The sequence below is a fragment of the Athene noctua genome, chromosome 5 (assembly GCF_965140245.1).
Source record: "Athene noctua chromosome 5, bAthNoc1.hap1.1, whole genome shotgun sequence".
NCBI lineage: Eukaryota > Metazoa > Chordata > Aves > Strigiformes > Strigidae > Athene > Athene noctua.
The window spans coordinates 16,857,819-16,881,084 of NC_134041.1; the positions used below are offsets into that span (position 1 = coordinate 16,857,819).

At 48.3% G+C, this 23,266-nt stretch overlaps 2 protein-coding genes across 2 annotated transcripts in view; one reads left to right on the plus strand and one right to left on the minus strand.

Annotated features, from left to right (window-relative positions):
- DDAH1 (dimethylarginine dimethylaminohydrolase 1) overlaps nt 1-19,766 on the minus strand; it is a 98,400-nt gene extending 78,634 nt beyond the window's left edge. Inside the window, exons 1-2 of the mRNA XM_074906510.1 lie at nt 19,478-19,766; nt 18,708-18,887 (exon numbers count right to left, since the gene is read on the minus strand). The gene's annotated coding sequence lies outside the window, so the exon portion shown is untranslated. The remainder of the gene's footprint in view (nt 1-18,707; nt 18,888-19,477) is intronic.
- A 576-nt stretch (nt 19,767-20,342) lies between these two features.
- CCN1 (cellular communication network factor 1) lies at nt 20,343-22,866 on the plus strand. Its single transcript, XM_074908189.1, has 5 exons — nt 20,343-20,458; nt 20,578-20,794; nt 21,139-21,486; nt 21,630-21,832; nt 21,941-22,866. Exons 1-5 carry the CDS (start codon nt 20,399-20,401, stop codon nt 22,238-22,240), a joined length of 1,128 nt encoding a protein of 375 aa, XP_074764290.1. The 5' UTR covers nt 20,343-20,398; the 3' UTR covers nt 22,241-22,866.
- Nucleotides 22,867-23,266: the final 400 nt, after the last annotated feature.

A 23,266-nucleotide genomic window follows, 5' to 3' on the forward strand; every position in this document is an offset into this window, starting at 1 on the left:
TATACACTTCAGAGACAAAATTACTTTACCACATGTTGGAGAGTATCTGTTCAGATCTGGGAATGAGTTACAGGAAAGACATAATGGGTACCAAAAATGGCATCAAATCAACAGTCTAAAAAGTACCTAGTTGTAGTTTTGAAAATAACAGATTATCTCATTCACAAAAAAGCTCTTGACTTGGGAAACAAAACAAGGGTAAAAATATCCTTTAAAGAAAACCAATATGAGCCCCAGCACTATTCCCCCTCAGGATGAGTCACCAACAGCATAAGCTCCCAGAGCTTTTTCAAATGTGGGTTACCAAACCTGATTTTGTTCAAAAGAGGCATTCCTCTAACTAGGAGCAAGGTGGAGCTTTCCATGTGTTTCATTTCCAGGCTCAGGCCTTAAGGCATTTAAGCAGAAGTTAAGAATTTTAAAGATTTTTAAGGCTTCTGAAGCCCATATTGAATTTGGAAAACCAACATGCTCAATACCTCCACAAAGCAAGGCCAACCTGATTGTATGCCAAAACAAGATTTTAGGAGCATAATAATACTGGCAAGCATCCCAGTCTAAGTGTCATTTACAGTAAAAAAGAAGAACCTTTGCAAGAAGACCTTATCTGTTCCCTCAACAAAATTAGCTTTATTAGTTTTTTTCAAGAAGTAGAGAAATGATGCAAAGAAAACATATCTCCTATTCAACAGCACCCTTCCAGCAAAAGTTTCCAGTCTCCATCCTTTTGCCAGATGCATTTTCATTCCTGCATTTTGAAAGTATCTCAAAATGCAGATAGCCAGAGCACTCTTACGTAATACTGATGTGGCCTCATGCTATGAAGTCACTATCTGGTAAAATTTCAGCTGTTTCAGTATGTATTTTAAGACTGGGATTGCCAGTCTTTATTTGTAGGAAGGCCAGATTTAGGTTTCCACAAACTGAGTAGAAAGAATTCTTTTTCCTTGCTCTACCCCTCCCCTCTTGGGTTCAAGGGGAAGCAGAGTAGGTCCTAAATATACATTCCTTCATTCATTCATTCATTACTTTGTCTTTCTCAGTGCATATAAATATGTTAAGAGCTCAACAGCATTCCTCCTCCTCTAAAAAGTCCTAAATAGATGACATAATGTGACAATTAACTTATTACGACATCAATACTTTTGCACAGACAGAATAGATATTATTGCAGCTCTGGACTTCTAATTGAATCCTTGATGTCCAACAATGTGTTTGGAAAACTTAATAATGGGAAGGAAACAAAAGAAGCTGTAAACATGGAAAGAAAATTGAAAGTGAGTGGGCTTAATTTTGGTGGCAATTACATAAAGCAAGTGTGAGCACACAGAATATATATAAAAGCCTTACTGCATGCTTTAACATCAATTATAAACCATCATTCCAAAAATAACTTTCCCGGCAAAAAAACATATCCACAGGAGGAACAGAAGACTGTTATATAAAGGGAATCAGGGTCAAAAAAGAAGGTCCAGGAACAGTGATCTATTCACAAACCCTGAATTACTTCACGTCTTTCATGGAAAAATACAGGGCAAGTGTAGGCTTTCTCGCTTCATGTGGTTACAACTATAAATACATCTTCTGCTGACCTGCAGGTATTTACTGATGCCAGGCAGACTAAAGAGGAATTCTTGCCAGCTTTTTGCTCCTTTTTTTGATAACAGGTATCTGTACACGGCCCTTAGCCACAGCATGGTTCAAAAATTACTTTGGGACTCTTACCAGTGAGGGTGGCTATTTTTATACTCCACTTGTCTAGATCTGTGGGATTTTCCCCATTAGATAATTGCTATTTTAAGATTGTCAGCCAACATGAGCCAGAAAGATGAGATCCACACTTTGCACTGTTTGTATCACCATCTTGAGTCAGTAATTGGTAATGCTGTAAAACAACTAATTTTAGGCATCTGAGGCATGTAAGCAACCTTTGGCCAAACCAGCACTGTGAGTAGACCTGGCCCAAATGGAAAACCATTCAGTGTGTTTCAGATGCTGCCCACTGCTATTTGGCAGGGAAAACTAATTAACCCTGTATTAAGATGCAGACAATATTGCTTCTAACCCATTGTATCAGCCACAGGGTCATTGAAAGCTTGGTGCTGTACCACTTGACTTACCTTTGCTTGCAAAGGGCGTCCTGACAGACGAATGTCCCTGCTGCTGCTGGCCATTACTCAAGCTTTGAGCAATGCAGATTGTGAAAGACTTTGGCTGTATGGGAAATAAATTGTTATTTTTCTTCCTGCACAGAAAGGAATGGATTCAGCATGTGCCAGATTTGCCTCGTTTTTGTTTTTTTTTTGACAACTAGCAGCCCATTGTTTATCAAATGGCACCCTGAATCTTCTGCGTCATATTTTGTTTGACTTAAATACTTTTCTTTAACAAACACAATGTGTATGATGGCAAACAAACAAATAAATTTTAAAAAGCCAGACTTCTGTAGAAACGAAGTTTACCATTTCCCACACAGATTAGATGTTGATTTTCCTAATGAAATAAAACACTTGCATATAATTCTGCTGCTCTGTACTCCAGATGAACTCAGACCCTCATGCTGGATCTTTTCAGTGTGACAGCTGATTACAAATGTAGTAATTGCCTCACCTTCTTCACGTTCTTCCATTTTTTCTTTTTTTTTTTTTTTTTTTTTTTTTTTTTAGAGAGATGCTACATTGCTACATTTCCATTTCCATCTGGTTTCTGACCTTTTTTGTTTCCTCCAACCGGAAAAAAAACTTTCCAAAAACTACCTGTGTTACTCTCCCCACCAGGGAGTTTTGGGGCAAGCCGATGTGGCCGAGGCAAATGACTGGTATCCCTGGCCCACACCAAGGTGATGCTCTACTGCACGCGTTCCTGTACCATCACCAAGCAGGGAACCTGCCAGCAACTCACTGGAGGTTTTGGCTGGACTCCAGCAAACTTCAGGATGGCAACTCCTATAGTTTGTTAATAGCTTGAATAATTTAGAGCAGTCTTAGCACTGCTTAGCCCTCCCTGCTGTGCCGTTGTTGTGGCTATCAGAACCTATCTCCTCAGTCCTCTCCATTAAAGCTGTTTTAATTTTTGCCTTCAAACAGGGGAAATAATAAACAAGAAATTCCACGTGCGGTTTGTGAGGGTGGCAGGGGAGCCCCGTGAGGGCTTGCCAAGGACAGGCAGCTACACAACGCCCTCCCAGCCCCACTGCACCGCTGCTTTCTGTGCATCCCTCTCATCCCCTTCCAATCCTCTCCATTTGTAATAAATAAATAAATAAATAACTATCAACCTCTAAAATCCCTACCTGTGAACTATCAGACTATCCTGTGGGGTTTCAGATGGCTGCAGCCCTTCCAGGCTAACAGCTTTGCTGTAAAGGATTAATGCACCAAAGGGTTCAAATATTTAGGAGCATCACGGAACGAGGCCAGAACATGCACAGAGGGTACTAAGGCTGTTAGACTAATTTAGCATTTTTAAACGGCACCATCTTCTCCTAAAGACAATATTCATGTTTTAAAAAAATATATTCTTTTGAACTTAATTACAATTTTCTCTGGAGCAGCCAGGTGACCTGCAACTACAGAAGGTCTACCTTTGTGCTTTTCTTTAAGCAAGCTATAGTTGTAAATAAGACCTCTGATGACTAAAATGGCATGGGATCAATCTGTAAAGCTTTTTCAGGCTGTTTATTAGAACATCTGAGAAAGCCTGGTTCACTTTTTCCTCTGCATAGGCAAGTTTCCTCTGCTTCTGTGTACAGCAACAGAGGAGAGAAAAACACTGGGAAGATGCTGGAAAATATGATAGTAAAGCTGAAAACACTGACAGGTGGGCTCAGAGGAGCTACCCCTCTCCATCATTTTGTTTTTAATGGACTAGATTTGATATCAAAGCACTGCCTTCCCCTCCCATTTAAGAAGAAGCCTATTTACAGAGGCAGGAGGAAAGGACAAAGGGTCGGAGCATCGAAGGATGGTGTTGGCATTTCACTCAAATTCCTCCGAGCGCTGTAGATTCACTCCAGTCATCTTTGCTTACCTGCCTCTCGAACCCTCCCCTCCCTGTGGAGCATGGGGGCCCCTCCTGCAAGCAGGGGTGAGCTGGTTGAGCCCTGGGATGTGCATGGGTTCATCCCGAGGAGCAGCTCAAATGCCCTTTCCAGATGTGATGTTTCTGGACTGCAGCTGGCCACTGAGCTGCCAGCCGCCCATTTCAGCTGGGCAAAGTGCTCAAACCAGCAGTGAGGTGGCCGGCCAGAGAGGATGGCTTGGGCAGCATCGGGAAGGGCGTTGATGGCACCTCCCCAGCAATAACCTGCTTTTTGGGGGATGCTGTGTTTATGGTGGCCAGCAGCTCCCCGCTGGCCGAGCCAGGGCTGTACCCACAGCCTCACCGCGCTCACCCACGATGCTGCCGGCTGTGCAAGGCCATGGACAAAATGAGTAGCGCAGTTTCTTGCTAGGAACATTTGAAAGCAATTTTAGAGAAATGTATCACATTTGGAAAACTCTGTGTCACAGGGCTGTTGCGTTCCTGGGGGAAGATCGGAGGTGGAGGTGCAGCATTACAGAGGAAGCAGAAAAAGGCTTGGCAGTGCTTTCAGCTCCACAAAATCTGAGCTGCTATTAGCATGTACTGAACAGCGGCTGCCCAAACATTCAGGTAATTTTTCCCTAGTGATGCCCTTGAAGATCTGGGTTTTTCTTTTAAGCTGCGTGTTGTGCCACACAGCCTCTCCCAGTGTTACCGCCTCCCATCTCTCCCTCAGGACAGCATGATGGAGTGGCAGCAAGCCCCCTGATAGAAGCCCAACCCCAAGAGGCAGCACCAACACTGGGCAGCACCCCTGGCCCTCTTCCCTGCCCAGCCCTCCTGCCTCTGATGTCGGCATGAATGCACACCCTCCCTCTGAAACGTTAACACTCCCCCACAGTTTCTCCTCATCACAAATAGGCTGCAAGGGAGGAGGAAAGGCTGTTCCTTTAGACCCCCTGCCCCAGCCCCTCTTCTCTGGCAGCCAGAAGTGGGGCTGAGCCCATCCCTCACCTGCGGCAGCAAAGGCTGCAGCAAGAGCTCACCCAGGGGCGCAGGGAGGTATCGGGAGTGGATCCAGCCACGTCTCCATGCCCAGGCTGCATGGCCAAGCTAACCAGCTGGAGTGTGGAGGAACAAGGACTGTTCAGTGGTTTTAAAAGGGGAAATTATTTTTCTGCCAGACCATCTCAGGCTTCCAGCACTCACCACACCATCTGACCATGGGCTACGTTTAAAACATGCTCTCTGGCTCATTCTCACTGGGGAGAGGATAGGAATAACAAGCTGGTACAGCCTTCTTATAATGCCACGTTCTCCTGGTTAGTAAAATCTTTGGCAAAAACACGAAGAAGATCCAGATGGATTTTAAAGCACCAGCACACCAGAGGCAGGTTGGATGCCTGTAAGACAATGGACAGCTGGATGTCACCCCCTCTGGCAGCGCCCTGGCCTGAGAAGCACCTCGACCACGGGGAGGTGGAAAGGCAGGGTGACTCAGGGAAGACATCTGCCCAGTTTCCAGTAGCCCTTTGACCAAACCAAATGCTTGGAAGTGCTGGTGGAGCCATAAGTAAGTTGTGGGCAGTGGAACTGATGAGACCTCATTTCCTATGAATTTGTGTCTTGTGGTTGGATTTTCCGGTGTCTGAAGACAGTAGGAGCGCCAAGAAGGCACTTTCTGTGGTCAGAGTGTTCACAGCCTCTCCCTCTGCCTCACCACCATGGATTCTTCCTCCAGCCTCTAACCAGAGCCATACTCAGGCTGCCAGCTCTCCCAGGGCATGGGCAGGGTATCCCTCTTCAGCCCAGCTGCTCACCTTCCTGGGCTCTGCTTCCAGCTTAATCTCTTGGAAACGAATACCTTTTTTTCATGGTTGGCTGAAATTGAGCCAATGGACTCAAAAACAGAGGGAGAACTATCAGGCAAAATTGACTAAAAAAAATGCATTTAGTAAGAAAGCTGCATAACAACATTACAAAAATATTATACTATAAAAGTAGGAGCAGCCCACAGTCTTGAGTCTAGCAGCCATAAACGAAAACTTTCTGAAGGGCGGGAGGCACTGGGCACGTACCGCACACCTTTGGGTGCTGAGGACAGCGAGGGAGGGCGGGAGCCGTGCCAGGGTCTCCCAGTTACCTTCTCAGGCATGAGCAGAGTCACCTGCCCCAGCCCCCCGCTGTGTCCTCCGCAGGCCCAGCAGCGCAGGCCCAGCTCTCCCACTCCCTGCTGTGGGCATCCTGACCACTGCACAGCCCTGCCACTGGTCACCCGGCACGGCAACAGAGGGGGAAGTGGAGAAAAAGCTAGTAAAGCCCTCTGCTTGGTGCACACAGCTGGGCAGGCACACGTTGTGTTTCCCACATTAAAAGCAGATCTATTTAGCATGTGTGTTTACCCTCAGCGAGACTAATTGTGTAGCACCGGCAAGGCAACACCTCTGAGCATTGCTGACCTGCATGTGGTTCAGTGCCACAGATAGGCTGATGCTGTGGTAAACACTGCTTCACACGTATCTTTTGCAAGAGCAGTAAGAGTAGATGTTTCTCCATGAAGATATGCAACAGAACAAATGGAACAAATCAAAAGCAAAACTGAGAGGCTACCCGGCTCGATTTACAATGTCGGAGGCGTCATATGCCCTAAAGCTATATAATTTTTTAAAAAGACTGCAAACGAAGGCAAGTATGTTCTAGTGACCACGGAGTTTGCTGGCAGAGGCAGTGGCAGGACCACAGCACCTTGCTGAACACACCATCATGATGCCCGTTAAAGGAAACTCGTGATTCTCCCTCCCGCTCACGGCCGCTGCAATAGGGGTGAAGAACAATGAAGATGGCACAAGCCAGCAGAAAAGATGGCCACCAGCCTGCTGGGCTGAGGGAAAGGGGTTTGGTCATCCTGGAGAGGGGGAGTCTCCGGGGAGCCCAAGGGCAGCCCCCGACACCTCCCGCGGAGGGGGGTATCTAGAAGGCAGAGCCATACTGCTCACAGTGGTGTGCACAGGAGAGACACTGGGCATAAATGAGAGTGAGAGAGGTTCAGACTGGGTCCTGAATTCCAGCCTGAATTATCCAGTGACCTTATGTTTTCCCTGTGCCTTGGCTTCCCACATGTAAAATGCAAAGGCACATACAGATAGCATTTCCCGCTGACAGTAGTTTCATGAAAACACATGCACTAAGACTGTATGGCACCAGAGACCACAGAGGTTTAAATATAAATACCTTTTTAAGACAATGAAGAATAAATACGCATCACATGAACAAGTGCAAAATTAGCTGGGAGTATGTTGTCTGCGGGACAGGAATTCACTTTGTTGTTGAGCTGGTTTGCGGCAGAGCTGACTGGGTGCAGGGTGCGATCCAACAGCACATCCCCTGCTGCAGGAGGCGACCAGGACAGCAGGACATAGCCTTGTTCTGTATTTACAGCTCAGCCCACGCATTCCACACCTTCTCTCTTTGCGTGATAATTTGCTTCTCAAAATATTTTTCTTCCTAAAACTAATATTAAAATGAGAGCAGAAGAAACTCAGCCTCAAACTGCTGTTTAAATAGGTCTGAGTTACTAAAAAGCAAAGAAAAAAAAAGCAAGCTGAAGATGCTATCACCTGGAGTAGAAGAGACTGACAGGCAGCAAGAGGATTCCAGATATGCTGAGGGAAAGATGCCTCCCATTCACATCAACAGCAAAATGTCACTCTGCATCTGGATCAGGACCCCTCTGCACTGGAAATCAGCTTTTGGATGGGAGCCGGCCACACTTTTGTATTGACTTGTCTGTGCCACAGTGACACTGCTGCTAACACATAATTTATTTTGTCCATTTAGGAGACATCTAGTTATCTCAATTATTTAACAATGTGTAAAATTACAAACATATTCAATTACAATATGTTCCTCTTGCGTAAACCTCTCCTCTTGGCCACATACATAATGAAAACCCTGTTGAGTCAGTAATAAAATCCAGAAAGCTTTCAAGTCTCAGAACTGAATGTTCAAATTTTGTAGCTCACTTCCTTTTCTAACCAGACAGCAGGGCTGCCAAGAGAATTTCTGGGCGTTCAGCCCCTTTTGATATACATATACATACATACACATACACAAATATCTATATCTCACTCTACTGGGGCTGGCAGAGAGCAAGCACTAAATTGTTTTTAACGCAGTTATGAACAAACGCATTTTAAAAAGAAATCAGAATACTACTTGTTTTTATCTGACGAAACAGAGAGCTTAGACCTGGACAGGGAAAACGATCAGCTCCAGCTCTGTCAATAAATAAATATTTGCATTTCACTCCAGTAGAGGAAAAATGCAGCACTGATTTTAGGAACCAACCTCAAAAATTCATGTGTGGAAATACCACGGTTCTTTATGCAAATGGACTAGTTGCACATGCAAATGCCTGATCTGCATGAATAATGGTGCTATATGCATGTACAGGTCAGGCATATGATCTAGCACACTACATTTTGGAGGCTAAGCCTCACTCCGGTGAAGAGCAGAGCATCCTCATCCTGCACTGAAGCCAAACAGTAATGACTGAACTGGGCCAATCACAACTGGGAAGACTTCGATAGCTAAATATGAGAGCCTTAAGATTATATTACACAGAACACTTGTGATTCCTGCCCGAAAGGCTAAATAGCTTCTAAATCCTTTGCACTATTTATAACAACAACCACCACCACAATTACATTTATTTCTCTTCAGAAGCACGGTCTGCTTTTGTATTTATACTGTAAGCAGCATATTAAAAAGGGGACCAAATAGATTTCACATATGTCAATGCAATACAAGAGCAGGCAGCAGCCACGTGAAGGGAAGGACAAACATTCAATGAGTTTCATATGGCATGGAAATACAAAGTGAAGTTCAAGGCTGAGAGTTTTCCCACACTTCGGCTAAGTACATTACCAAGAGCCACTGAGGTACTCGCTGCCATCACATGGGAGTGGGGTGATACAGGGCACAATACAGCATCCCCCCAGCACACACAGGCATTTACACTGGGGTGGGAACAAACAACAAGTAAACGTGAGATAATCTGGCAAATAAACATCGGCTGAGGAATTAGACCCTTCATTTGACAGGCTCTTCACTTGACAGGAGGAGCGAGGTCATCCTAACCTACCCCGCGCTCTAAACTGGGAGATCTGTGCATCGCTTTCATGATGAAATCTTTCCACTGTCAGTGGGCAGTGAGTCAGAATAGGAGGAGGGATGCTGTTTACTGAAAAGCTCTTGGAGGGAGGAAAAGGGAAATACATAGGAGAGGCTAAGGATGAATTCCAAAAACAAGATAAGAAAAATAAAACACGGACAAAACATGGGAGTGAGAACGGAGGTGAAGGCAGAAATACTGAATTGAAGGCAGAGAGGAGACGTGCTAGAAGAACCCAGACAGAAAGCTGAATACGGGTAAGGAATAGCAGAATGAACAGCAGAAGGGTGTGAATAGGAATGAGAGAGATGAAAAATGGGGTAAAAAGGCAGCAGGATCCTGAGTTGCGCACTGTTGATGTGCATGTACCCTTTTTTAAAGTGAACGCATAGCCAAGATGACCCTGACATCATCAGGAAACCAGTGACACTGTCAGGACAGCCAACTTGCACTGGCAGAGGGCATAAAGGTGTCTAAGTAGGGAGAATCCTGGCAGTGACTAAAATGACTGGGATCAAAGGGAAGACCCATCACCCTCCACCAAAATGGCATTCCTCCCCCTGCGAGGGGTCAGTTTGTCCACTGTAGCTGTTCTGCACATGGTCTTGTCATTTGTAAGCACCCATAGTATTCTCACTCATGAGTGTACTGAATGTCTCCTAGTCCTTAGCACACCTTCCTGACATCCCCAGGACTCAGGAAATAATGTTTCATCTCCTCTCTGCAGAGGGGCATTGAAGCACAGGGAGATGAATGATTTGTCCAAGACCATACTGGCAGGCTGTGGAATCCCAGAGCTTGAATCCAGCACTCCCAAGTATCAGGACAGAACTGCAGCTGCTAATGAGAACCAAGAAAATTCAAAAAATGCAAATGAACCATCTTGAGAGTTTTGTAAGTGAAACTCCTGCTGCAGGCATGAATGGAGGAAGTGCAGACTCCAACAGGCAAATTCTTTGCCACCCCATCTCCTGAGTCCCAGAAATCCTGTTGATCTGGGCTAATAAATTTCCCCAAGCCCTAGACGTTCTCTTGGCCTTCATCCCAAGCTCACATAAGAAGCTATTTCATAGGCAAGGTTCTTATTTACAGTTACTCAACTCCCGTAATATTTTATCTAAGGTGGCATTTTTAACACTCCCCTCCCCAATACTGGATGAACTGTCTCTTTCTTTGCTTTATAGGTTTGTAACTAATCTAGTTAAAATCCCATAAATATTGGGATGTTTCTGTGCTCCCCATTCAGACAGGAGGCTGGCTGAGGAAAAAGTCCATTAGCATTAAAATGATGGTGACATCCAGACTGAAGCTGACAATTTATTCATTTTTTAAGTCTACTGTCATCAGGCCAGCTGCCCTTCAGGAGCTGACTGTGCATCAACTGTGTAGCCTCCCAAATGCGCAATACTCAGGCAAGGGAATCCTGCCATAAAAACCAGAGAGTCACAAGTCCTTGCCAGGTCACACAGTGGGTTAATGTGCTGGTTTGCTACCCCTGGGAGACCCGAGCTGGAGTCTTTGTTTTACTGCAGACCTGTGTGCCACTAACAGCAAAAAGGAGGTCATAAATGCAAGGGAATGGGGCGCCAGGGAGCAGCCGCGGCGGAGCAGGGTGCCTCAGGCCAGCGCCGCTGCTGGAATCAATGAATCTCAGTTTGGGTCTAAGATGGCTGGGTTTGCTTGAATCAGCTCACAACTAAAGCACGGTACAGAGGCGTGAGCGGGCCATATTGAAACATGGCCTGTAGTTCAGCTTGCAAAGAAAGAGTTGCATTATTCTGCCACTTCTGGATGTGCAATGGCCACTAGTGCTGTTGTGGCAATACCAGTGCTCAGCATAGGAGCCCCCTTCTCTTGGTCCCCTCCTGTCCGATGCTCCTAGGTGCAATGGGTTGGCCTATGCATCGTATCTGTCAGAAAAGGAGCTTGCAGACAATGAAGCTGTGGCCAGGGCTCAAAGGCAAAGCAGCCCAGCGTCCCTGTGCTGGAAGGCCCCAGTAAGGAGAGGTGCTGAGCTGCTTTTACCAGGATGGTGCTGTCCTGCACTGAGCAGGTACCCATGGGATGGCCCCATCCCCTTGTGTCACCAAGATGGCAGGTCACCTGCAGTCAGGGAAAGATGTCCTCTGCAGGTGAAGCTGCTGGGAAAGCACAACCACCTCACTAGGACTCCAAGTTTTATTCACACACTGAGATGACTATTAAATTTTATATAGAGAGAACTATATTTAATCATAGAGTGCTTAGCCAGCCCCAATACAGAATTCTACTTCCTAACTCTACTTTCTTGAACAAAAAACTTTCCTGAGAAGTTAGTCAGCCCATGAATCCCCTTTTAAAAGTTAATCTTTTTTCTTCAAAAGTTAAAAAGCTGCCAGCTGTTTAATCAGATTATCAAAATAAACTCACTTCTCAGCCAAGCATAACTTCTGAGGAAATCAGAGAATGGCAGATGCTGCCACCCATTCCTTGGGAGCTCTCCAGAAACTCAAGTGTCAGTTGTTTCAGTTCATTAATGTGTGCCAATTAATTAATGCCATTAATTTTGACCAGGTAAATCAGCTTTAACGTCAGTATAATCAAGATCAGAAGCTAGTGCTTAGATAAGACCTCAGCCAAGATCAAGGCTAACATGTAAAAGAATCTCCCTGTATGTGGAGGTGCTTTGCCCACCATCCCAGTCAGTATCTCACAGGTGTGGGAGGTACGTGCATTGCATCATGTGGGGAGGGCTCCGTGCATTTTGCTTTCCCCACAGCATCTGGTCCCTCTCACCTTTTGGGAACATGCACATCCAGGATCTCAGCTGTGGTCCTGAACCACAGCTCTGAGTCGGTATCAAACCACAGGCACGGCACACTGGCCTGTGGACCCACCTACCCACGCTCCCCCATGCCCAGGGTTTGCTGCCCCACTCTGCTCACTCCTGAACTCTTTATTTCACACCTGACCTTCATCAGCAACACCACTCTTCTTCTGCAAGAACTGCCACCTTGACTGTCCCTTTCACTGGCTATGTGAGAGAACACTTCTTACTCCATATCCTCACCAACCACCATCTAGTCCTCTATTTTTGAAATATGTAAGACCTGAAATGTAGAATTTGGGGTTTTACACCAGCTAATATTAATAGAAACATTCTCAGGATTTTTTTCCCCCACTGTAAATGGAACACTTTTATTTTTTTAAGCATGCCCCTGCGGTGCTCGCAGGCCGAACACTGCAGCATTGTACCTGCCTGGGGAGCTCGCTATAAACACATCTGTCTAGCTGCTCTGTCAGGCCCACTGAGCTCTCTATAAACGAGGAAAAGTAAACCTGTACATTAAATATTTACTGTTTTCAGCATGTATAATCTAAAAGTGTTTTTAGCAGCACAAGTAAGGCGCACCTTTAATCAATGATTTGTATTTTGACATGGCACTGTTAAACACCGTATGGGTACATCCTAAAAAAGCCCATTCCTTGAAACCAGACGCTTTCCTCTCACAATTGGTTACAAACATGATTGCTCTTTATCACACACTGCTCACCTGAAAGACCCATCCTATCTCCCATTTTTCTGCTCTGATCCCAAATTATCACGTAAGTCTAAAATTTGAGCTTGTGGGGAGCTTCAGAAGCAAGACTCCAGGTTAGGCAGTGAGAGTGGACAGTGACAAACAGGTAGCTGACTGTGTACAAAAAGATACAAATGAGTGAAAAGAGTTAAAAGAACAAAGACAAAAGCAACATTTCTGAAAGTAAGTAGCCGCCAGCCAGCCCTAATTTTCTGTTATGATTAACAAAACAGTTAGCTTTTAATACTTGCTCCATGTGAAAGTGCTCCTGCCTTCATCTCAACACCGACAGCAGGAGTCATAATTTCTGCACAACAACAGGAAAAGAGACGTTAATGCAATCATAAAAAAGTCTCCCAACCAAAGTAGTCTGCTGATAGCCCCTGCTAACCTTTTACTTCCTGAGGACACCAGTCCCTGGGAAAACAGCAGGCAGGCTTCCTGGCAGACTCACAGAGATGTCCTTCTCCCCAAGGGTCTGTGCGAGGCACTGGGCTCCTTGCTCCTGACTGCTGCATGGAGCCCACATGAGGACCCTTTCACAGAGCAGCCCACCAGCTCTTGCCAGTTGGCTACCTCCAGTTTTAATTTAGCGTGCAGCAGAGATAAGATGAGGAAGAGATTCCATTCACATAGTTTCTTCTTCACTCCCCTAGAAAAATCACCCCAACCAGCTCCACAGCGTAAGACACATCTTTTGGATCTGGATGCTAATCAAGTCTAGAGATAGTTTAGCACTTCTCCCTAATTGCAGGCACGCAACACTGGGATGGGCAGCTACTTGCACATTCTTGGATCGTAACTCCGTCTCCACAAACATTCTTAAAGCAAATACATGGTCTGTTGGCTGTCTGCAAGTCCTCCCTATCTGCAAGGATGACATCGTGTCTACTTATTTGTCTGCTATTGATTTTTTCACTACGCTATCACAGACTAGAAGTGAGGGGCACAAGCCAGAAAACGGCACAAGTAACCGATCTCCAGCAGCAGAACAGCGCTGGAGGAGGTTGTGGCTGGCTTCCTTGCACTGGTTAGCTCGTGTGTGCCATAAAACAAGCATGCACGACAGAAGAACACAGCTAGCTGCTGCTGTAAGGTGCTCACATAACGTATCGGTTGGCAAAGGGTAAGAGCCCAGATGGAACAGAATGGAAATGAACAGTAACGCAGCAAACACAACTAAGATCTCGCCGTGTTTTAATAGGCTTGTGTATGTAGCAGAGAATGAGTAATGATTCCGGACAAAGCCAACAGACACCTCAGGGGATTCTGAAATTAATCCTGTGACATTTCCAGCAGCTAGCCTGGAAAGCACAGTAAGTGACAGAATTCACTGCATGGCAGAGCACATTCAGCATCCTGCCAGATCAGGCCTCCCCTCCTATTTGCGTGCAAAGAAAAAAAAGATATTAATCAATACTAATTTTTTTTTCAAGAAAATAGCTACAAAAACGTGTTCTTAAAATCAAAGGCTAGGCAAGTCCTTTGAATGTCCATGTATCAGCAACAAGAAACTGTTCCATCACATCATATCAGCAGGGAGGGAGGAAAAGCATCAGAAGGAAGGCAGAGGGCTCCTGTAGCTTTGACACAGACTTACCTTAAAGAAACATAGCTGTGATTATTAACTATAATGAAACAAAATACCTTTGGGGAAAGAAGAGTTTGACATGTACTTCAAATGTAGAAAAATAAAACAAACAAGCAAATCTGAACACACAGAGGAGAGTGTATTCTGAGGCATGCAGTCCTGCAACATGGATAAAAGCAGGAGGCAGTTGCCTCTGAGGTGCAGTTAAGATGCAGACTGAGGCAGACAGCAGCTGACAACCATTATGGGCCACAGCCTAGAAGTGTGCTTTGATCGAGGATTTCTCGGGCACAATCCAACTGACTGCAATCAGGTTCAGCTAGCTCCAGAAACTCCTTACGATCATGAGCAATCTTGAGTTTGCTCATTTTGTCTTAACAGATGGCAGTTTGCATGCATTGCTCCACCGGGAAATCCTGCACTCTGAGGACCAAAGTTTAAAGTTAAGAAGTTTCTGCTGAGGTCATTTGGGATGATTAACTCTCTCGGGTGGGATCTCTGTCTGGGACCTCCCTCTCAGCTGACACCAGGAAGGGACCTGTGTATGCTCCTGATGCCTTGGCCTCCTTCACCAAGCTCATGAGACACAGCTGTGAAGATTCTTTTTCTAGAATATATGAAGAAGATGTCAGGCTATATTGCTATCATTTGCAAGCTACATGACTACATGGAATGAACAGACATGACTAAGAAATCCATGTCCAGCCAGGTACTTGCTAGGACAACCTGATGGGGTTTTTTTGTGTCATAGAGAGCCAAAGCCTTTAATAGTCTTTTAATTGCAGACTTCAGCTACAGGGATGAGCTTGATGCAAGTTGCATCTTCTGAATGTAGTCTAGTGTTGAAGTACACATGCATGAGAGTAGGTGAATACATATTATGTAATCCAACTATCTCACTGAGGAAACAGTAGTGGCTGGTACTAAAATAAAGTTAATGCCAGATCCCTGAATGACAGTGACAAAGGTACTTTGAGCCTAGGAGGAACTAAGCAAGAGCTGGCTGCTTTGCATTTCTGCATCCAGCTTGGGGTGAGAAAGCCATGCAGTACGTACTGCCGGTCAGCTGTTCGACAGGAACACACGGACCGTCAGTAGGGATGCTTCTTGCCTCTGTTACGCTGCTACGTCCTTTCATCTGTGTAGCGGTGCAGTTCACACACTGAAGCAGCAATGAGCACAACGGAATGCTACATCAAACTTCCCTTCTCTGCTTCCCTGTGGGGTTAGGAGGCTCACAAGTCCCCCTTCCACTTTCAGACAACGGGAACCTCTGTGACACCTTGACAGCAGTGAGAGGAAAATGCAGCACACCTACAAAGCAAAGTGCCTGTCTGTGCACAAATGCTGCAAAGCAAAACCCTCCAAAATATTAGAAAGCACAGGCAAGGCAGAGACTATACAAAAACTAACAGGCATGAGCATAGCTGAAGGGAGAGCAGTAAGGAAGAGGAAGAAAACAAATAGGAAATGCCATACTCAGAAGAATTCAGCATAAACTCTGAGCAAATCAAAGCAAGAAAAAAATCTGAACCCACTTGAATTTTAGCTGCTGAAGCCTTCTGGCTACTCAGCCGCTCTGCCTGTGTGTCGCTATGCTTAATTTGCCCCACTGGATTTGCACCTCCTGTGAGTGACTGAGAGGAGCCATTGACTCTGGGAGGACTGATTTAGTGCCGCAGGAACCAGCAGCCTGGCAGCGGCTGCGGGAGAGGCCCAGCCTGAGGTAGGTAAACACCAGAAGAGGGAAGGCCACAGGGAAAAAAAGACTGGAACAAGGAAAAGCAGAAGAAAGGGGAGCGACAGAAGAAATACATGGTAAAGGATGGGCAGAAGAAAAAGAGAATGAGGAAGACGAAATTAAACACAGTACAAAAAAGGGCTGGAAGCTGGATTTAGTAAGATCTTTCTCCAGAATTCACATGATTGTAAACCTCTGGTGTGCTCCAGTTTGGTGCTGGATACTTACTGTCCGCAGGAGTACCAGCAACCAGAGGAGCCTCCATCCTACACAGCACTTCTTGCCACTCTGCAATCCCTATGCAAGGCCATGAAAAACTGACACTGGGTGGAAGGAAGATAAACCAGTTATTTTTTCTTGATTTGTTTCTCTGGAAAGTCCTTTCCCTGGAGAGACACAGGCCTGTGAAAATGACAGGATATACACAGTAAATCTGTAATACCTGCTACATAAGCCAACTGTTTCAAATTTCTGCTTTGCGTTAGCCAAGCTCCCAGCAGACTTTACCAGACAAACAGCGATTGCCTATGGCACATAAAGTGAGGAGCCAGTAAAATACTCCTAATGACGTAAAGCAGGGAGTATTTCCCAGTTCACTCAGGACAACAAAGGTCTGGAACAATACGTTACACTGAACAAATTCTAAAAAAGGAAGATAATCCACATTTTTTCCTGTTTCCTGACATATCCAGGAGATGTAGGCACAGCCTGGAAGGTAAACACTGGGTCATGGGTTCTGACAGGGAAACTCGTGCAGGGAAAGCCTATGAAAGGGTCACAGTCTAACCTGAACTCCAAAGAGACTCAACCCATCTCAAGTGTTGTCAACTACTTGAAATTCAGGACAGGTTTGTTAAAAGGTGCTTCAAAGCTTTCAAAGTGACCTTTTTCTGAGCAAACGTAGGTTCAGTTACAGTTTCCCATCAGCGTTGTGTGGATGTGTGGTAAGACACAAAACCAAGTGAGAAAAGGCGCTATTCATTGACTTTTCCTGTGGCATTTGCTGAATGTTGTGAAAGTCATAGATCAAAGCAAAATGCTTGGTGCGTGTCCTTAAATTAGATGTAATTAAATAAACTAATATTTGCATAAATCCCTGAAAAGCAAAACTGGCCAATTTAACCATGCATTGGTGTGCTAGCTTCTTCTGCTATTTCAGAATTTTTGAAAATTTTTCAAAAATTTCATTAACTGAGGGGTGTTGAATCGCAAACCTGTTCCTCCTGATTGCAATGCTGCCGTGTAGAGAGTCATCCTGGGAAAAAAGTACGAGTCAGATTCTCTATCTAAAAACCACCTTAGAGTTTTAAAACTAGATTACCACAGAAAAAAACATGCACCTATAAAACCAAGGGAACCCTGGCGTTCTGGAGAGCTTGGAGTCTGGAAACGGGATGGAGCCCTGCTCCTCCTCGTCACCAGCTGGGGCTCGGCCAAATCAGTAGGGATGGAAAGTCATTACTACCATTACTGGCAGCCATCGAAGTTCGCCGGTGGTCTCTGTCCAGTTCTTAATGGATGCATAAAATACCTCCTGCCATCAGAAATGGCACTAAATGGTATATATTGGCAGCCTTACGAGATAGCAGTGTGTAACTAAAGACCTTTTCAGCTATTGTCCTTTCTGGTCAAATCTCGAGTCATACAAGTGATGAAGAAAACCACTGCTGCCTTCTGAAGAGCAAGTTCTGGGCAAAAGAGTGCCCTAAGCTTTCATCCCATCACCTTTCCCAAACCACAAAACCACCACAAAGTAAAACATCGATCTGATTTACTTGAATTAAAAGAAGAACACGAACAGAATAAATCGTGTGTGTGTGTGTGTGTGTGTGTGTGTGAAAACCCACAACGGGAACTCTCTGTCGGGCCTGGCCTGGGACGGGCCTGGGCGCCGCCGGGGCGGGGACGGCGGTGCTGGGGGCAGGTCCCTTCTGCCCGGCACGGCCACCGCCGCGGGGACATCCCGGCCGGAGCGGGGGGCCGGGAGCGGCACCCCCGTCCCCTCCGACGGGACACCCCTCGCCCTGCCCCCGTCCCCGGGCTCACGGCATCACCCCGCGGGGAGAGGCCGCCCCGTGCCCTCCCGGGGTGCCGTCCGGGGTGCCGGTGCCGCTCCCCCCGGGGCTGCTGCACGGGGCCGCGGGGGGTTTCTGCGGGAGGGTCGCCGAGGATGCGCAGCCTCCGTCCGCCCGCTCCGTCCCGCGCGGCTGGGGCCGCTCAGAGAAAGATGCGCGCTGGGGGAGCGAAGCAAACCGGTGTGGTCTTGGACAGCCCGCCGGGCGGCTGGAGGCCGCCGCTGCCGCCCGGCCCGGCTCGGCCCGGCCCGGCCCGGCCGCAGACAGGGGCTCCATTGTGCCCCCCCCTCGTGTCGGCCGCGCAGCCCTGGCAGGCAGCGTCCCCCTGCCGCACTCCTCCGGCCAAAGCCGCGTCCAGGAGCAGCGCTCCCAAGACAACAACAAACCCCCCTTTCTGCGGCTCCGGCAAGGTCCAACAAGGCCGCCTTCTTATTCCTGCTGGTGCGGGAATACAGACCACCACGGCACGGCACGCTGAGGGGCGCGCAGGCAGACGCGCCCCCGGCCCCCGCGCAGGGGGAGCAGCGCCGGGAGCAGCACTTACCCGCAGCCATGTGCACAGTCCCCACTCAGTCCCCGTGAAACGCTCCTTTCTGTAGCCCCCTCGGCAGTGGCACCGGGCCGGCGACGAGACGTCTGGGCTTCGCTCCTCCGAGCAGCGGGGCTGCTGCGGCTCCCCCTCCCTCAATGCCCATCCTTGACGGGCGGCGCGCACAGACACTTACTGTATGGAAATGCGACGCAGACAGGTTAATCACATCCCCCTCCTCTTCGCATCCCCTCCCTCTGCACTGTCTCCCTCGCCCCCTCCCCCCCTCCGCTTTTCATGGGCTTTGGAGGGTTTTTTTTGTAAGGTTTCGCCTCTCCTCGGAGTCTGCTCCTCAACCTTCCAGCCTTGAAGGCGATCGAAAAAAAAAAAAAAAAGGCAAACCCCAAACTCATGTTAGGAACAACAATCTCATTTGCAAAGAAAAATCCTTGGAATGGGGATTTATTGTAACGCCGTTGGGTAGCAAACCCAACTGCTGGGCTTTTTTCAATAAGGGAGCAAAACTGCAGTAGAACGCCAGTTGGCTCCTCCAGCGCAATTCTCCTAAATCATGATAGACAGATTGCGTGAAAAACAGGAATTCCAAAGAATTTCCTGCCCTGGGAACACAAGTTAAGGCTATATTTAACAACATCTGAAGCTGTCAAGAATGCTTTGTGGTTGGATAACAGAGCAGAAAAATGTGAAAAATGCAGGCTACTGCTATACCAAATATGGAAATATTGTTACGTCTGGTGTCTAAATCCCCATCTGGAAATACTTACGGCCATGAAAAGAAAAGACGCCACAACAGAAGCTTAAACTCTCCTCCCCGGCCCCAAATCTTAAGCTTCAACAAGGAAATACTACTCGAGGCCGCCAACGTGCGTGAGGGACACAGTAAACCGGTGGAAGAGGGGCGGCCCGCTGCGGGCCCGGGGTCCCCCGCCATCTCGTTCCCGGTCTGGAAACCGGGCACCTGGCCGGGCGCTGGGCACCGCCGGGCCCCGGGCTCCGCGCCCACCCGACACGTTTTGCTTCTCCCTCCGGCGGCGGCAGTAACGACAAAGCGCCGGGTGCCGCCGGGGTGCGGTGTGGGGGGCGCAGGGAGCGAGCCCGGCGGTGCCAGGGCCAGAGGCGCCCCCCTCGCTGCCGGCGGCGCGGGGGGGCCGGGCGGCGGTGCCCGCTCCCCGCTCCCCGGCGCGGCCCCGAACGCATAAAGCTCCGTATCTAAGCGTCCCCGCGTCCGGGCGCGTCTGCGAGGGTCACGGCGGGGAGCCGGCAGAGCCGCCTAACGGGGCAAAGCCTCCGCGGCCCCGGGGCGCGCCGTGCCCCGGCCCCACGCCGAGAGCGCCCGCCCCGCGGCCCCCGCAGCGCTTGGGGGAGCCCCGTCGGGGCCCGTCGGGCGGCAGGCCCGGCAGGGGCGGGCGGGGGGACCCCCCGCGGCAGGGCCGCCGCCGGCGGCCGCGGGGCCGGGAGACGGGGCGGGGCGGGGCGGCCGCGCCGCGCGCCAGCCGCATTCCTGGGATGCCGCGAGCGCTGGACGCGGCCGCGGCCCGGAACGCGCGACGTCAGCGCCGCGGCGCACGCGGCGGCCCCGCGCCCCATATAAGGCGGTCGCGCCCGCTGCCGCCTCAGACCGCGCCGGCCCCGCTCCCGCTCGCAGCCTCCCGCTGTCCGCCGCTCCCGCACCGCCGGCGATAGACATGGGCTCCGCCGGCACCCGCCCCGCGCTGGCGGCCGCTCTCCTCTGCCTGGCCCGCCTGGTAAGTGCCGCGGCGCTGCCCGGACCGGGCCGGGGGGAGGAGGAGGAGGAGGGAGGCGGCGGGGGGGGCTCCGCTCCGCTCCCGGCGCTGACCGGCCGCCGCTCTGCTCCGCTCCGCAGGCTCTGGGCTCGCCCTGCCCCGCCGTCTGCCAGTGCCCGGCGGCCGTGCCGCAGTGCGCCCCGGGCGTGGGGCTGGTGCCCGACGGCTGCGGCTGCTGCAAGGTCTGCGCCAAGCAGCTGAACGAGGACTGCAGCCGGGCGCAGCCCTGCGACCACACCAAGGGGCTGGAGTGCAACTTCGGCGCCAGCCCCGCCGCGCTGAAGGGCATCTGCAGAGGTAAGCGGCTTGCCCCCCGCCTCCCTCGGGGAAAAGCCCCGCTCCCCGTAGCGCCGAAGTTTAGTAATTTCGAGTCCATGTATGGTTATGCTTTGTTGTTGGTAGCTTGGCAGAAAGGCACATGACTTCAGCGGCCTGGAATGCGATTCAGTATGTCTGGGCTCCGCTAAACGCACATAAGGAAAAGTGATTCCTGACTAACTTATTGTTCTGGCCCCGCGTCTCCGGGGGATTGTAGGGAGCTCCGCCGTAAATTGAATTTAACAGACCAGCAAATACCTGCGCTTAAACCAGCGACTCCCGCCGCTGACTTTCCTCCTTTCCCTCTCTGTTGATCTCTGCAGCGCAGTCCGAGGGCAGACCGTGTGAATACAACTCCAAAATCTACCAGAACGGTGAAAGCTTCCAGCCGAACTGTAAACACCAGTGTACGTGCATAGATGGAGCTGTGGGCTGCATCCCGCTCTGCCCGCAGGAGCTCTCCCTTCCGAACCTGGGCTGTCCCAGCCCCAGGCTGGTCAAAGTCCCCGGGCAGTGCTGCGAAGAGTGGGTCTGCGATGAAAGCAAGGACGCGCTGGATGAGCTGGAGGGCTTCTTCAGCAAAGAGTTCGGCCTGGATGATTCCGAAGGCGAACTAACCAGGAACAATGAGCTGATTGCCATTGTGAAAGGAGGCCTGAAAATGCTACCTGGTGAGTATGGGCTAATCTGTGTGACAGCGGCAGTTAAGGGGAGGAAGCGGGAAGATGGCCACACGGCTCCTTAGAGCCCGGTGGAAAGAAAGTAAACCCAGTGAGAGAACATATTTAGGCTAAGCCCTCTTTTTCTTTTCCAGTTTTTGGATCCGAGCCACAAAGCCGAGCTTTTGAGAATCCCAAATGCATTGTGCAAACAACCTCCTGGTCCCAGTGCTCAAAGACGTGTGGAACTGGCATCTCCACAAGGGTTACCAACGACAATCCTGACTGCAAGCTCATCAAAGAGACCAGGATATGTGAAGTGAGGCCATGTGGCCAGCCTAGCTATGCCTCCCTAAAGGTAAATACAGACTCTTTAGTGCTTCTCTTCTTTCCAAACTGCTTTGGGTAGAGGGTGAAGGCTGGAGAAGAATCTCCTGCTAATAACATCGTTGCCTCTCCTTTACAGAAGGGAAAAAAATGCACCAAGACTAAGAAGTCCCCATCCCCAGTGAAGTTTACTTATGCCGGATGTTCCAGCGTGAAGAAGTACCGCCCCAAGTACTGCGGCTCCTGCGTGGATGGCAGGTGCTGTACGCCCCAGCAGACCAGGACTGTCAAGATCAGGTTCCGCTGCGACGATGGGGAAACCTTCACCAAGAGCGTCATGATGATCCAGTCCTGCCGGTGCAACTACAACTGTCCGCATGCAAATGAAGCTTATCCCTACTACAGATTAGTCAATGACATTCACAAATTTAGGGACTAAGTTGTGTTGGGGGTGGGATGCTAAACAGAATTTTGAAGTAACCAGCCATGGAGAAAGGACCTTTGATGGAAATGGTGCCTTGCCCATTTGAGGGCAACATTGAGATGTTACAAGAGTGCACTGTGCAACTGGACACTAACGCAACAGATTTAAGCATACTTAAAGCTTCATAGTACTGGAGCAACTTTACCGCTTCTTTTTGGAGCACCTTATCTAATTATATACTGTTTTCTGTTTGTAAGTGATCAGATAAATGTTTTGTTCCGGTTATGAAAACTCTTTCTATCCTGTTCAATTTAACACTATGCTTCTTCCCCCTCCTTCCATTTTCTTTCACCCTTTCCCAACCAAATTGGAAGTTACATTCCTTCCTGAGGTGGGCACTTGTGGGGTGTTCACAGTGGCAGCTATTATGTACCAACTAGTTTAATGGCAAACAGAAATCAGTTGTTTTAAAGCTGAGTATTTTATTTATCAAACTGTAGCTTTTTGTGTTTTTCTTTGAGGTTTTTTTTACCCCTTCCAGCCCCTGTAATACTGGAATAAGTTGTAAATGATTTTAATTTTATATTCAATGAATTAAAAGAATTTATTTATGGAATTAATCATTTAATAAAGAAATATTTACCTAACTACTCTTAGGAGAGCATCCTGATAGGCAACATACTTAAATGCAGCACATGCAAGAGCTTTCTGTGAAAACTTTCAATTTTGAAAAGCTTAGATTTTTTTTAAAAACTAAAACAAGCTCTACTACAGATGCAGAAATGCACTAGAAAGCTGTCTAATTTCTTGGGTAAATGATGTTTTTGAAGTAGTGTATGCAGTCTGCAACCCCACGCTCTAGAAAGTATATACAGAAAAAGCCACTTGGCAGTGAAAGCAAATGTTTGATAGAGAGACTGAAATGTTAATTAGACTGTCAGATTATTCAAACTGTCCTGGAATTTGCAACATAAGGTACTTCATTAGAATGCAGTGCATGCACAGTGATGTTGAACATTGGGGTGGAAGTGGTCCTCAGGT

Bases quoted from the DNA above. Each gene is read 5' to 3' on its own strand.
- CCN1 (XM_074908189.1), top strand. From the start codon at position 20,399: ATGGGCTCCGCCGGCACCCGCCCCGCGCTGGCGGCCGCTCTCCTCTGC. The intron at 20,795-21,138 runs GTAAGCGGCTTG...TGATCTCTGCAG, and splicing joins GCTGAAGGGCATCTGCAGAG to CGCAGTCCGAGGGCAGACCG. The intron at 21,833-21,940 runs GTAAATACAGAC...TCTCCTTTACAG, and splicing joins CTAGCTATGCCTCCCTAAAG to AAGGGAAAAAAATGCACCAA.